This window comes from Beta vulgaris, chromosome 7 (assembly GCF_026745355.1).
Source record: "Beta vulgaris subsp. vulgaris cultivar EL10 chromosome 7, EL10.2, whole genome shotgun sequence".
Classification (NCBI taxonomy): Eukaryota; Viridiplantae; Streptophyta; class Magnoliopsida; order Caryophyllales; family Amaranthaceae; genus Beta; species Beta vulgaris.
In genome coordinates, this window is record NC_079208.1 from 55,275,462 (window position 1) to 55,290,814 (window position 15,353).

Here is a 15,353-nt window from a genome sequence, read left to right on the forward strand (position 1 = left end):
CACGGTGGAGTTCGTTAATATTAGTTGTTGATTAAGAAATCAAAGGCTTGTATTTTCTTTCCCAAAACTCCCCCTATTTTCCCCTCCGAATATCTTGTCCATATCTTTTCCTTTCCCATTAATCACGAGCCCTTAATTTTATAATATATAATTAGGATTCAACTCTACTTTGTAGAATTTTTCGTAAAACTTTAGAGGATCCGGACCCCTCTTATAGTATTGTTTGAGGTGGGAAGTGGGAACACAAGAAACTTGGGAGAAAAGCCAAAAGGCCAAAGCCTAGGTGGAAAAGAGGAAGGAAGAAGCAAACGTAAAGAGTAAAGACAAATTCCATATTTATTTCTCAGATTAATTTTCTCATTTGCTAAACATCGCCCTAAAATTTCATACTAACGCCCTGTATAAATACATAGATTTGTATTTGTGTATTCTTATACTCCCACTCTCCTTCACTCTCATCACTACTTTCCCACTCTCTTTCACCCTCTTGACCCTTCCTCACTCTCTCTCCACTCTCTTCGAAATTCCGGCGCTCTCTTCGAAATTCCGGCGACACCTTCGAAATTCCGGCAACATCAAAGCAACAAATCTCAGTAACACTCATCACTCATGTCTATTTTTCTGAAAAATCTGAATTTTTTTTTTTAAAAGAGGGAGGCGTCCACCAAGGACGCCCCACCATGGGTGGAGGCGTCCTTGGCAGGCGCTCCACCACATGGTGAGGCGCCTGCCAAGGACGCCTCCACCGGTGGTGGGGCGTCCTTGGTGGGCGCCCCCTTATTTTTTTGAATTTTTTTTTTTTAAAAAAAGGGAAGGCGTCCACCAAGGACGCCCCACCACCGGTGGCGGCGTCCTTGGCAGGCGCCTCACCATGTGGTGGAGCGCCTGCCAAGGACGCCGCCACCGGTGGTGGGGCGTCCTTGGTGGACGCCTCCCCTTTTTTAAAAAAAAAATTCAGAAAAAAGGGAGAAAAACAGAGAGAAGGTAGAGAGAAGAGAGTGGTGTTTGTCGGGGATGAGGTGGTGGTGCTGCTGGTGATGGTCTGACAGGGGTAAGGTGGTGTTGGTGGTGGTGGTGTGGCAAGGTGGAGGGAGTGGTGAGGCAGTGGTGAGGGATGGTGAAAAAAATCATCACTGCCATGTGAGGAGGGGTTAAGGGGAGGAGAGAGAAAAAAAATACAAAGTATAAAAATACAGTATAAAATACTGTATTTAGGGCGTAAATAAGAAAATTTAGGGCGTCGTTTAGCAAAACCCTTAATTTTTAACAATTAAGAGTAGACCTAGACTTATACAGAACCATCTAGAACCCAATTCTTTACCAAAACACAAAAACCACAAAAGTAGAAAGCAGAAATTCTAGACCCTTCCTTTGTTTTTCTTCCAAAATCACCAAGATCTTCGCAACATCAACGGCCCTAAAACCTTTCTTCTCACCTTACCTTTTAATCTTCACCGTCAAAAAACCTATAAAGAAAAAACTCAAAATTCTTAGGCAGAAAACCCACCTCTCAAAATTCCCTCATATATAAATTTGTAAATTGACAAGAACAATTCTACAAATTTCTGCACTTACCCAATTTACAAGTCGTCATCTTGTGAAGAACCCATAACTCAAATCTTAAGATGTTTGGAAGAGCACCGAAGAAAAGTGATAGTACCAGATACTATGAGATCTTGGGTGTACCAAAAGATGCATCTCCTGAAGATTTGAAGAGGGCTTATAAAAAAGCCGCCATTAAAAATCACCCTGATAAGGGTGGTGATCCTGAGAAGGTATTTTGTAATTTATTGTTTTTGGGATGAGATTTGATTAGTTAGATCTTTGATTTCGATTTTGTTTGTTAATATGAATGATGGGATTTGTTTGATTGTTGATGGGTGTTTGTTTATGTTGGTAAATTTGAGTTTTAACATCATATGAAGAATTTTGGTGTTGTTGATGAGGTTTTTAGTTGGGAATCTTGGAAAATGGATGAGATTGTACCATAAATTGAAGGTTTTTTGTTGAGTCTACGATGGTTGAATTCTTGTTGTTATTGGTTAGAACTTTGATTTTATGTTAATTGATGATAGTTCTGCATATGGGTAGTGATTAAGCTCATGACTGAACGAAGGGGATCTGAAATTAGGGTACTTTTTTGGTTGTTTTGGTGTTTAATATATGAAATTTGTATTAGGGCATGAGCTTAAATTGATGAGGGAAATTGGGGATTAAGAGGTGAAGTAGAAAGTTGTTTCTAGGAGCATGTTTGGTTCAAACATTTATGGGTTCTAAGAAATTGAATCAATTACCTAACAATCCCTCCACAATCCATTACCATCACTTGGTGTATTTGAAAGAAACAACTAGGGTGGATCCCAACTCCCAAGAATTGGGTCACCCTAAAGCATCGTTGCGGATAACTATAGCAAAATAAGATTAGATGTCGTGTGACCGCATTAGCCATCCAATCCGCACCAGCATTAGCCTCCCGAAAAGCATGACGAATCTTCCATATGCTTTTAATAGACCTGATGACCGCCAAATTGTATCACTTGGTGTAATTGATTTTCCTAGTTTGTTATCTTCGCTTCCAGGTCTAGTAACGAAATTTATTTATCGGTGATGGTTATTATTTTTATTGCCATTTCCCATTCTATTAAGTAATTAACTTTCCATCCCATGGCCTGAACCAAACGAGTAATATGAATTGAAACTTTTGATGAAGGGGTTTCTTACGGCATGTATATGTGTTGAATATAGGGTAAGGGGGGAACACAAGTCAGTTAACTACATTCAAAGTTCTGTTTGGGTTGGATCACTTTTGGGTAATAGGTTCTGGCGTAGTCGGGACAATTGTGCTATGACGGGTTTAGCATGAGTTTGCAATACTGGACAAACATAATTCTGAATCAAAACAATGAGGTTTAGCATTACATAAATGTGGCTGCTACTACTCCTGATTTTTATTAGTTTATCTATTTCTTTGGGCACATTTGGTGAGTCAGTAATTTGAATCTTAATAGTTCTAATTATCAATAAGTAAAAATTATAAAAATATTTGGGCAAGACACCCGACTGTATTTTTTTTTATCAAGTACAAATTACAAGAGAGAGTCGAAGTCATATATGTGAAAAGTGTTAAGAGTCAAGATAGGAAAACTAATAAAATCTCGATGGTGTACCAGATAAGAGACTATCAATTATGATTAATTGTTGGAGGGTGATGAGGGTGGCACAGCCCCTTCCAGCGATGACCCCTGTAGTCCTGCCTTTGGTGGGATTCAGATGAAAGTTATAGCATTATAGGAAAGAATAATGCCTTGCAAACACTTGATTCATGTAGTGTCGCACTCTTATCCGGAATTATGATTATTCATATGTTTTCGGGGAAGATGTTTTTCTTTCTTGTTGGTAGTGAATTTTGATTTAAGTGATAGAATTGAGGGTGTTTATTGTAATGGTTGCTTTCAGTAGAGATTAGGTCTCTGTTGAATGGTTGTAGTGCTATAAGTAAAACTGAAGTTGGTTTTGCGACTTGTTTTCTGCAGTTTAAAGAGTTGGCTCATGCATATGAGGTCCTGAGTGATCCTGAAAAGCGTGAGATCTATGACCAATATGGTGAGGATGCACTCAAGGAAGGAATGGGTGGAGGTGGCGGCATGCACGATCCATTTGACATCTTCTCCTCATTTTTTGGAGGGAGCCCATTTGGTAAGAGAAGTCTATTGATTACTTGAGTAATTTGTTTTATGTCATTCTTGTATTTGTATTGGTTTGCTAGTTCTGCATAACGTGACATGCGTTTGTTTTTTTGTGAATAGGTGGTGGTGGTAGCAGTAGAGGAAGAAGGCAAAGGAGGGGGGAGGATGTAATTCATCCTCTGAAGGTATCACTAGAAGATCTTTTCATGGGTACATCAAAGAAGCTTTCACTCTCTCGTAATGTTCTGTGCTCAAAATGTAGTGGGTGAGTACTGATCATGGTTCTTCTGCATTGTTTTAAGTTTTCAGCTTCAATATCTTCGGTAACTTTGTCTAATGCTTATTGCTTGTAACAGAAAAGGATCGAAATCTGGAGCTTCAACAAAGTGTTCTGGATGTCAAGGTACGGGTATGAAGGTGTCAATTAGACAGCTTGGCCCGGGTATGATCCAGCAGATGCAGCACCCTTGTAATGAATGTAAGGGTACTGGAGAGACGATTAATGACAAGGATCGGTGCGCTCAGTGCAAAGGTGAGAAGGTGGTGCAAGAGAAGAAAGTCCTAGAAGTTAATGTGGAGAAGGGTATGCTACATGGACAGAAGATTACTTTTCCTGGGGAGGCTGATGAAGCGGTATGCTGTGATCTGTGAAGTTCCCTTGGCTTGTGTTTTAAATGAGTTTTAATAACCTGGTAATATCTTACAATCGCTTTCTGTCTCTCTCTGCAGCCTGATACGGTTACCGGAGATATCGTCTTTGTTCTGCAGCAGAAAGAGCATCCTAAGTTTAAGAGAAAGGGTGAAGATCTCTTTTATGAGCATACCTTGAGCCTCACTGAATCTCTTTGTGGCTTTAGATTTGTGTTGACTCACCTTGATGGAAGGCAACTTCTTATCAAATCAAACCCTGGAGAAGTTATTAAGCCTGGTTAGTATCGCTTTAAATCTTAAATCTTTCAAGTGCAATGGACACATTCAATACAAATAACCCTTTTCCTATGCGTTTCTGTCTCTTCAACTTGATTAGATTTCAGTGAAAATCAGTTTTGATTAGTGAGAAGAAGTTCAAATCTGAAATTTCAATTTGGATATGTAAAGATTAGTTTTTAATCGGGAGAACTCAGATATGTGGAGAATGCTAGTGAGTCGACAGAAATTCGTGTTTGATTAGTTAATGGCAGGTTTAATCATTGTTGCACCTGAACTTATCTAAACTTATAGGAGTTCTTGTTATGGCTTTCTAAATTTCTTTTCTTTCTGGGACTCGTATATTTATCTTCCCATAGCTCACTAATTGCTTGTCTAAATTGTTGGTAATTTACGAGCAGATCAATTCAAGGCAATCGATGATGAGGGTATGCCAATCTACCAAAGGCCTTTCATGAAGGGCAAGATGTACATCCACTTCACTGTGGAGTTCCCTGATTCTCTGAACCCTGATCAGGTTAAAGCATTGGAAGCTATCCTACCACCAAAGCCAACAATGACACTCACAGACATGGAGTTGGATGAGTGTGAAGAGACCACAATGCACGATGTCAACATGGAAGAAGAGATGAGAAGGAAGCAAACCCAGGCACAGCAGGAGGCATATGATGAAGATGATGAGCCACAGGGTGGTCAAAGGGTCCAATGTGCTCAGCAGTGATTTTGAGAACTTAATGTTTGTACCTTATCGCTCTATCTATCGTCCTCGTATGTGTGCGAGTTTCTTGATTTTCTTGGGTGGAGCCATAGTTGTTGCATAGAAGTTGAGAATATGTACTCAAAACTTGTTAGAAACTAATGCTAATTTTTCACATTGCTGAAAGTTTTGTCCTGTTATTGGTTATCTAGCCGATTCTGGAATTTCTTGTGGCCTGAATTTTTTGGTCCCTAGATGTCTGAATTGCTGGTTTCAGAAGACATGTTCTTGTAACACTTGTGGTCTCCAGTCTCCACATCTGCATTTCTCTGTTTGGCTAATTCATGTGTATTGTGGTTGCGAAAATGATAATTGGGATAAAGGAAGATTTTTCATTTTCTAAATTCTCTTGATCAAAATCTTTATTTTCATCGAAAAGTCGACTATAGTTTTTTAACTCGATTTCTATTGGGTTTGGATTTACGCCATTGTTATAACTGAATTCAAACGAATTAGAATTCTCAATTCTCTATTGGTTCATGGCATTAATATTTAGCGGATTAAAGATACTATATTGAACTTACAAGTTACACATGCTATTTTACACATTCACAAAATTCAGTAACGATAGAATTTTGAGAAATCTTGAGACAGCATATCAACTTTTACACATTCACAAAATTCAGTACAACTTAAGTGAAATAAGATAAATACTTCTTATCAAATGCAAGTTTATGCATATATTGCTCAACTATTGAAATATGACGCGGAACTGGTATATGGTTTGATCAAATGCTTAGGCGAGAGTGCGAGACACTGATGAATTGGGTTTCACAAAATGTCCAGCACTGGGTAGTAGTTCAATTATTGCCAAACCTCTTTTGAAGATACCAAAAAATTTGCGAGATACTAAAAGCTTGTGTATTTTGGACTTTCATGCACAATCTTGCAACGCTCAAGAGGTCCCATAGTTCTTTCGAACTGTAGCTGTTTCCGAGGTCTGGATCAATCATGTTATGCATGGATAAGTTGGATCGTAGTTCCTGGATCCATTGGATTACATCAGCACTCTCCTTTGCCAAAGATTGACCAGTGATCAGCTCAAGTAGTAATGCACCAAATTGGGGTATCATGTCTGCCTTTTCTGCAGTGATAAAAGAATGAGCTCAGGGTTGCCATATATTCGTTTAGATAATGCTGCAGCTGTAGGGATTTTCTCACCTTCTGAGCAAAGACAGCTGATATTTGAAAGCTGTGAAAAAAATAACCGATGTTTGAGAAAATCTGATCTCAGTGGAAGCAGAACAGAAAAAATTTAGTTCCTGTGTTTTTCACCTTTGGAACCAACTTATCATCCAAGATGATATCGCTTGAATCAATGGAGATGTGACGTATGGGTGCCTCACAGAAGAACTGCAGATAAACCTAGACAAGAATGTTCAGGATATTTCGGTTTATAGTTTGTTTGGAAGAGATTTGGAAAGAAGGGAAGGAGACGGAAGGGAGAAGAGAATTAAATAGGAGGGATTGAGGCTGTGTTCGTCAGAAGGCAAATATAATGCATTTTATGCAAGAGAAGTTGTACTGATCTCAACTCACCAGCGCAGCAGCTACACCAATGGCAATCTGAACTCTGGTCTTCCAGCTTAGAGGAGTCTTGAGAGGATCTATAATTATGCCAAAGTATTAGAAATCTTCAACAAAGGATGCTCTCAAAATGCACAAGTTCTATAGAAATTACCATTCAGATGCTCTTTCAGGCTTCCTTTTGCAGTGTTCTCAAAGATCAGGAAGCTGGAAAGAAGTTCGCGAAAAATTATAGAATCATTATAGGATGGTCAAGAAAAGAAATAATGTTTGTATCATTCTGCATTTAGCTATCTCAAATGCCATTTTTGTTGCAGATATTATTAGGAGTCCATGTGCATTAGCAATATATGCTCGTATGACTAGCGATTTAACCCAAAGGAACTTGAAATTATATGACCTAAGCTTGTAAATCCAAATGTAGACTCGACTTGCTACTGACACGAACTCAATATCGACCTATTTGAAATCATAACCATATATCGTAGACCCTGCATCAACTCAAGTAAACCCGACCTGTATGCAAACTGAATGAAGGAGAGACCTGAATGACTTGATTGCTATTTCTAAATCTACTCATTTTGTAGTGGATGTACCACGTATCTGAAGTTATGTACATTATTTCTCTGCTCTAAGCTACATCATCTTTGAACCTCATGCTAGTTCATAATAATGTACCTTTGAAGCTCCACTTTTTCAGCTAATTGTCATTGGATTTCTGCACTGTAGATACTACTATGTAATCATTGAATCATGGAGATGTTATAAGAATAGGGATCAAACCTCCTACGACCAATAGAGAATCCTCTTAGAGCTACAACGTGTCGATGATGTAAACGTCCTAAACACTGCAACTCTTTGTCGAACACCTCATTACTGCGATCAACACTTCTTACTTCTTTCACAATAGAAGCTGAACCATCTTCGAATTTAGCTTCATAGGTTATGCTTTGAGAGTCACAAGTCATAATTCTTCGGAACCCATCTGTTGCCTTATATAGCTCTTTGTATGAAATACCCTTCAGAAAACATACTTGACCTGTAATTAATTAAGACTTAAGAAGGAAGTCGAAAATAGCAACACACTAATTGAACAATTATATATACAACAAAGCTTCAGGCATTCAATAAAAGGCTCATAACCTGAGCTTTCTTCAGCTTCACAACTCCAATAAGCATTGCAATCTTATGTACTTAAAACAACATATACTTTTAAGTTCACAAACTTCTAAGTTCTATTGTGGCGTTTGTCTGACAACTATTCAACTTATTTGAGAAAATTAAGTTTCAATAAGTTAGAAAATTGAATTTTCGCCATATATATTATACCTATTGCTGTTAAAATCCCGATCCAGGTCTTACGATTCTACAATTGTACATCTACATCTAAATACTCCATCTGTTTCAAACTACTCCCTCCGTTATTGGACTTTTCACATTGATATATATTGAAAAGTGTATACCGTGACGAATCAAACAAGATCCACATGAATAGTGCCCAAAGTCAACAATTCAACATGTTACATCCAAAAGAAAACAGAGGGAGTACTACACTGTTACACACATTCGACGCACTCGTCAGTTGTCAATACATAATTTAAATATAAATGTCTTATTCCCAATTACTAAAAATTATAAAAATTTGATTTTTTTAAAATTACTACTATATCAAGATGAATTTAACAAAATCTCATGACAATATATTTTTTCTTGCACAGAAATCACAAAACTATGTTAAAATGAGTGGGTAAATAATGCAAAAGTCAAAACTATACTATGTATTTTGAAACGGATGAAGTACCTTCTAATATGTCAAATATTCAATTGAATCATACACAACGTGAATGGCAACAGACACCCCAACACAACGATGAAGAAAAAAAAGAGCATACAACAGATAAAACTACTCTCTAACTAATATCAGTTACACAACTGTAACTGTTAAGATTTGGCCAAGTTGTGTTGTGTTCTCATTCATCGTCAAAAGTATTTATACAATTTAGAGGACGGATTCTTGATGCTATGCAAATTAGGCATAATAATATCTATCTATAATATAATAGTAATAACTAAGCTTGAGCACCTGCATTATTCCTGCAATCAAAGCTAAGTTACTCAGAATTATCAAGTAGTACTACATGATCACTGAGCAGTAACTTTAAACTTTCACTTAGCAACACTGAAAACAGAAAAAAGTAACGGACTATCTTCTGATTATGATATAGTACCATATACTTGATTATATTATAGTGTGATTATCCACTAAGAGCTTGTTCTCTTCGGCATAAAACAGCTGAACTGAACTGAATTGAACTGAAATGAATAGTGATATGTGAGAGTAAAAGTATTGTCAAGAGCTGAGCTGAGCTGAACTGAACTGAAAATAAGCTGGGGAGAACAGGCCAAAGAACATAAATAAAGAAAAGGAATTTATAACTTACAAAAAGAAGTAATCTTTAGAACTTACGAGAAGTATTGGTGTGAATGAAAGGAATGAATTTGCAAAATTTGGTGCTTCTTCTTCTGCTGTTGGAACTGCAAGAAGCTTGAGATTTTGGCATTTTGATTAGTAGTTAGCTCAAGCACAGCAATGTATATTAGTATATACTATATACGTACTCTTGTTTAATTTCTGATCTATTTTTATGGTTTTTCTTTCTCTTTATATTGCCTTTTTGACTTTTGCTTTTTCTGGGACAAGTTAAGGGTAAAAGTAATTATAGCTTTAACTTTTTTGCATTTGAGTGCAATTATTTTTGATGCAACAGGTGAAAAGAAAATTCTATCTGTCTCAAAGTCTGAACGAGAGAGGAAAAGGCGGGGTTTTTGGATTGGTATTGATCACTTATCAGCATCCCTCCATTGGTAGATGGTGGACTCGTGTTTACCATTCTAATGGTAGATACGGGCCGAAACGCAGCCCAAGAAACATAAAACGCGTGAAACTAATGTAAATTAACGGTTCTCTAATAAACATGTGAAACTAATGTACATCAACCGTTCTCCAATTAATGAACATGTGAAACTAATGTACATCAACTGTTTTCCAGTAAACATCGATCTTGATCATTTCCTTTGGAATATTTATCTTTATATTTCTTAGTTTGTTTATTGCAGATATTTCTTTGTTCATTGTGTTTTCTTTGTCGGTTCATTAGGTTGAGTGGTTGTTCATCAAATATTTCCTCTTCTGTTCGTTTTTTTTCTTGTTGTCCATTGCTGATTTAGATCTTCGATCATTGAGTCTCGTGTGCTGTTCTTTTGCTTAGTTGGTTCATTGAGGATATTGTTTTGTTCATTGTGTTGAATGGTGTGCACCATTTAGATGGTAGACTCGTGTCTACCATCTAATTTGCTCTCCCCCCTAATTTGCTGAGTTAGATGTGATACTAATAGTAGAGTTGGTCACGGGCCATGCTGACTCACGTGTTGGGTCAGGTCTGGAACGAGCCACGGTCAAATCGTGCACAGTGCTAGGCTCGTACCAATTCTTAAAAAAGGCTAGTGCATTGCTCAATTCATGTTCTGATGGAAGTTTTATTTTCTATACTTTTTGGTTAAGAGTGAGCGACGCAACATGATGGTCGGCCCACCGTGTGGTCAGGTGGACCTTGTGTGGAATCTCGAATATGATGTTATGCACAACCCAATAGTCATCAATTCATCATTGTACCTTTGTTGTTGTGCTCGTATTGGCCCCACCCATACCCAACTCTATAAAGGCAGTATTATAGTATAGATGAATGATTCGAATTCTAACTATATGTCTACATTTGTCCAGTAAAAGTTCTTAAAATAATATCTTTTATTTTATTCATATGTTAGATGGTGATCATAGTTAGTTAGAATTATTTTATACTACTCTAAAAGATGCCATTTTTAGCCGTAAAAGCTTCATTTAGTAACTTGTAAAAAACTTTGTTAATATTTCCACTGTTTTTTTGCTGTGAAAAATGAAACCCGGCCCTAAGAAGTTTAATTTGTTGAAGGAAATGGTTGTGTTGTCTAATATTTATATAGCTTGGTGATAGGAGACATGATACTTCAGCACTTTTATATAGTACAAAATGCTATTGCTCTATTTATTTTTTACTTCAACACTATTATATAATTAAAGGAAATGTTTGTTTATAACAGTGAGTCAGTGATATACAAAATTAACACGTAATAGCTATTGACGTTAGTGATAAATTATATAGGATGAGAAAAGTTGGTTATGTGACATATGAGTAGAATAGAGGACATACAATTTCACACAAGGTAGAAAGATCTTTGTTTATGCTAATTTCAAGAAGAATTTAACTAACTCGAGGCGAAAAGAACCGATGTGTATTTAGGCTATGTTTAGTTCACCTGAAATTTTCTAATCTGAACTTATTTGATCTGATCTGAACTTATTTTTTCTGATCTGATCTAATTTACAAGATCTTATCTTTTAGATGTTTCTCAATATATAAGAAAAAATATAGTCATGTGGGGGTCTTGTTTGATTAGTCTCAATGAGTACTTTATTGATATTCAATTATCATAATTTTTACTAATATGTAATGAAAGATATTTAATAGTAACAATGATTTTTAAATATAAGCATGATCTGAACTGAACTGATCTGATCTGAACTTATTTTTTCTGATTTGATCTGATCTGATTAGTCTGAAATAAGCAAAAATAAGGTGAACTGAACATAGCCTTAATTTGTTGTTTATCACATTTGTGGATATTCAATTGATAACTTTTTTTCTCATAGAAATTGTGCGTGTTTTCTCATTCGTGTGATATGCACTCAGACCAACATTTTGAGTAGCTCTATTTTTTTTTTATACGAGTCACGAAAGCAGTACAAAGAAAGGTAGCGGGGATTCAAACTTGTGACCTATCATTTACAGCACCTCATTCTTAACCACTAGGCCAAGACATCATTGGTTGAGTAGCTCTATTTTACTTGTGAGTAACTCCTCATATGCAGTAACATCAGTAATCCTAGTAATTTATATCAATAATCTTTCATATGCATTAAAAATAAGAATAATTGATTCTAATAATACAATCTTTCACCAATTAATTTTTAATAAATCAACCTTTCAATTATTCTTGAATAATATAATCTTTATACCCTATTTAATTCTAGTGAGTCAATATGACTTAAAATCGTCTAAAATATTAACTTTCTACCATAGAAGTAGGAGTGTAGGACCATGGAGGGATGGGAAAAATGGACGAGCTTGGAAATTTGACTTACCAAACAAACTTATTATCAACCGTTCACGTCAAATCCCATTAAGAGCAAATACCTAAAAAGTTACATTATTTAAGAATAATTGAAAAGTTTACTTAGTAAAAATTAATCCGTGAAATATTATATTATTAGAATCAATTTATTCCAATTTATGTTAAAAATATAGCACGGGGCATGTAATTTTATTAAAGAAAGTTGAAAATAAATATTAATAAATTGACGAAGGTTCCTACGTTACTCATTGTGCATGAGAGGCCACTTCAAATGCCAAATGCCAAATGCCAATTTTATGGGTGATTGCTTGAGCACGCTAAGAATACGCTAGATAGCTTATCGTGCGTTAATTATAGATATAGCAATCTTTTTACAGATGGTTGCTATGAATATGATCATGGTTTAACCAGAAGCATGTTACATTGTTGTGCATTATTATGCTCCCAGAACAACAATCAATTGCGTGGCTTTCATTTCATTTCAATTTTACTCACTTTTTTTTGTTTGACGCCACTTGATTGACATTAATCATTCAATTTATTCTATACTATTTGTCAGTTTTTTTTAATTAGGAAAGATAATTAGTCTGAAAGTCAATTCCTGCTATCAGCTCAAAAGTTAGGTACAAGGCTAAACAGTTCAAAAGTAAATGTCCAACATACAATTGAGATGAAGATTTGAACCCTGGGCAATGTCCAGGAATTGAGGGTGGTGCTCTATTGAGTTACCACCTCTCCCTCATACTATTTGTCAGTTTAACATAAATACCGTTTTTTCCTGTTAAAATACCTTAAACAATGTAAATTACTGATGTAATAACTAGTGAGTAGAGGTGGGCATGGGACGGGTCGGGCCTGTTCACGGGCTCGGTCCGCGGGCTTGTGTAAATGTCGGGCTGGGCCCAGGTCCATGAGTGACGGGCCGTGCCAGGCCGGGCTTGAAATTTTCAAAATTTGTCCGCAGGCCGGGCTTGTGCTTCCTGCGGGCCTGACCAATGTTTTATGTTGTTTTTTTGTATTTTTGACAATTTTAGGCTAAAAAATAAAGGAAAGGAGCGTTCGGCCCGTGGGCCGGCCCATGCAAGCTCGTGCCGGTGCGGGCCTAAAATAAAATTTCTTGGCCGTGACAGGCCTGTGGCCCACATAGCGGGCCGAGCCGAGCCCAAATCGTGCCGGCCAGGCCCATGCCCACCTCTACTAGCTAGTGAGTAGTGACACGTCAATCTATATGCATAACCTTAAGACCTTTGTACAATTGTACCCATTTTATGGACATACGATAGGTTTAATAGTCAACAGGTCATATTCAATTTTAAAGGTTAAATATATGTCACCTAGATAGAAGTTACTTGGATGCACTAGAATGTTGTGGTTACGAGATTGGTTCATATAAGTTTGTGTGATGCTTAGCCCTTCTTCCATAAACTCATAATACACTTATCAATCATACAAAGATGTTGCGACACTAAGTATTATTAATAACTTCATTTAATTTGTACTTGTTATTAACCTTATATATGTATTAATGGTAACGGTAAACTCGTCACCATCTTAATTAATTAGTACCCTCATATACGCATTATCACTATCTTGTTTATAATACTAACGACTGCCCATATTGCATCACCAACTAATAATGTGGCGCTTCTTAAGAATTTATAAAGTTTTTGTGATACAAGGATAATTATAGAGAAAAAAACGATACTCTCTTTTTACTAACAATTTGCAAATACTCTCTCCGTTTCAATTTAAACTACACACTTACACTTTTCACGTATGCCAATGCAAAACTTTGAGGAGATATATCTTTAATTTTGTATTTGTAAAAATTATAAAAATTACTTATTAATAAAATATATGTTATGAGGAATCTAACAAGATCTCACATGACTATATATTTATTCGCGTATAAATCACAAATGATGGTCAAAGTGAAATTTGTGAATAGTGTAAAATGTCAAAGTGTGTAGATTAAATTGAAACGGAGGGAGTATAAAAATAAAAAAAAAAGTTGCTTGGGCCTACAGGAAGAAAAAGAAAGATAAAAACACAGTGATTACATGACATAATGATAAATCATTTCACAGGCTGGTGCTTTATCAAGAAAGCAAGTATAGCCTACATACTACAATCATACAAACTCTCAAAATTTCTTCTCCATGTCTTCACTTGCAATCTAAGCCTCACAGATCATTTTACATATATACTATTATAAATGATGCCCTAGATCAAATTAAAGACATATATATAGTATCAGGAAGAAAGTTAAGCTAAGGTGAGTTATGAACTCAGTATGCATCTCAAGCTGTATTGAAGACACAAGGGTACCTACATTAAGAGTGAGAGCAACCTATGTAAACCTCTACAAATGGCCGGAATCCGACGCCGAATTCGTAAGATCAGTGAGTTTTAGAGGTCCAGGGCATCCAAGGCCGAAGGTTGTAGAGAGTATTTCATGCAGGCAACTTTACTTAAGAAGCTACACTTTCACTAAGAAAGAAAGTGTCAATGAAAAAACAAAGAAATGTATTGGCCGAGTCAAAGAACGAGTTGTCAATGGTACTAAAAAAAGTGTAAGAGATCGTAGTACAAAGCGTGATCAAACAATCAAGAATAATAATAATGTTATTGTTAAGGAAGTTTCTTGTGGTGCTCTTAAATCGTTTTTTAGAAAGTTGTTGTTTTGTTCTGCTAGTGTAGATGTTGTTCATACTTGATGAATTCATCTAGGTTGTTTTAAATTAATTTGTTTATGTATGTAGCTATAAAAAGTATGAATGTTTGTTTTGCGTTTTTGTTGTCCTTTTGTAGATATATTATATATATATAATATAAGCATATGTGTAACTTTATTTTGATTCAACCTTTATTTTGAGGTCTTTTAATTTGAGTTGAGGATATTTTTTCAGTGTTGGTACAACAATAGAAAATTAGAAATACATACACTTTGATCATTCATTCTTAAATGCATACATATATAGTATTTCAATTTAAGATCAAAGGTGAATAGTATTTCAGGAAAATTGTATTATAAAGTGATTGTGTGAGAAACTTAGGTTAATTCATGAGGTATAACCAACTTAGTTCATACTTGAGAATGATGCAAGAAATCGAATCAATATTGGAATTAAACAGATCGAGTTGGTTTAGTTCGTTATCTAACGTTTGATCTGTCTCTTGACAATAGTAGAGAATGAGATGAAATGGAAGTGTGTAAGGCTAAAGTA

The 15,353-nt window shown here is 36.0% G+C and overlaps 2 protein-coding genes across 8 annotated transcripts; one reads left to right on the plus strand and one right to left on the minus strand.

The window, feature by feature from the left end:
- The first annotated feature begins 1,320 nt into the window (after positions 1-1,320).
- On the plus strand, positions 1,321-5,496 carry LOC104899869 (dnaJ protein homolog ANJ1). Its single transcript, XM_010687158.4, has 6 exons — positions 1,321-1,775; positions 3,534-3,696; positions 3,807-3,951; positions 4,043-4,319; positions 4,416-4,614; positions 5,015-5,496. The coding sequence occupies exons 1-6, from the start codon at positions 1,626-1,628 to the stop codon at positions 5,332-5,334; spliced, it is 1,254 nt and encodes a 417-aa protein (XP_010685460.1). The 5' UTR covers positions 1,321-1,625; the 3' UTR covers positions 5,335-5,496.
- Positions 5,497-5,996: 500 nt separating this feature from the next.
- LOC104899870 (probable receptor-like protein kinase At1g49730) lies at positions 5,997-9,536 on the minus strand. Of its 7 annotated transcripts, none has more exons than XM_048647791.2 (7): positions 9,365-9,536; positions 7,681-7,936; positions 7,052-7,104; positions 6,910-6,977; positions 6,646-6,723; positions 6,532-6,562; positions 5,997-6,454 (listed from the first exon to the last, which is right to left on the minus strand). In XM_048647791.2, the coding sequence occupies exons 1-7, from the start codon at positions 9,456-9,458 to the stop codon at positions 6,171-6,173; spliced, it is 864 nt and encodes a 287-aa protein (XP_048503748.1). In that variant the 5' UTR covers positions 9,459-9,536; the 3' UTR covers positions 5,997-6,170. The 7 variants fall into 7 exon arrangements, with proteins under 7 accessions (XP_048503748.1, XP_010685461.1, XP_019106616.1 ...); XM_010687159.4 differs by having other exon boundaries at positions 6,646-6,735; positions 9,365-9,534; XM_019251071.3 differs by having other exon boundaries at positions 6,646-6,735; positions 9,126-9,521.
- Positions 9,537-15,353: the final 5,817 nt, after the last annotated feature.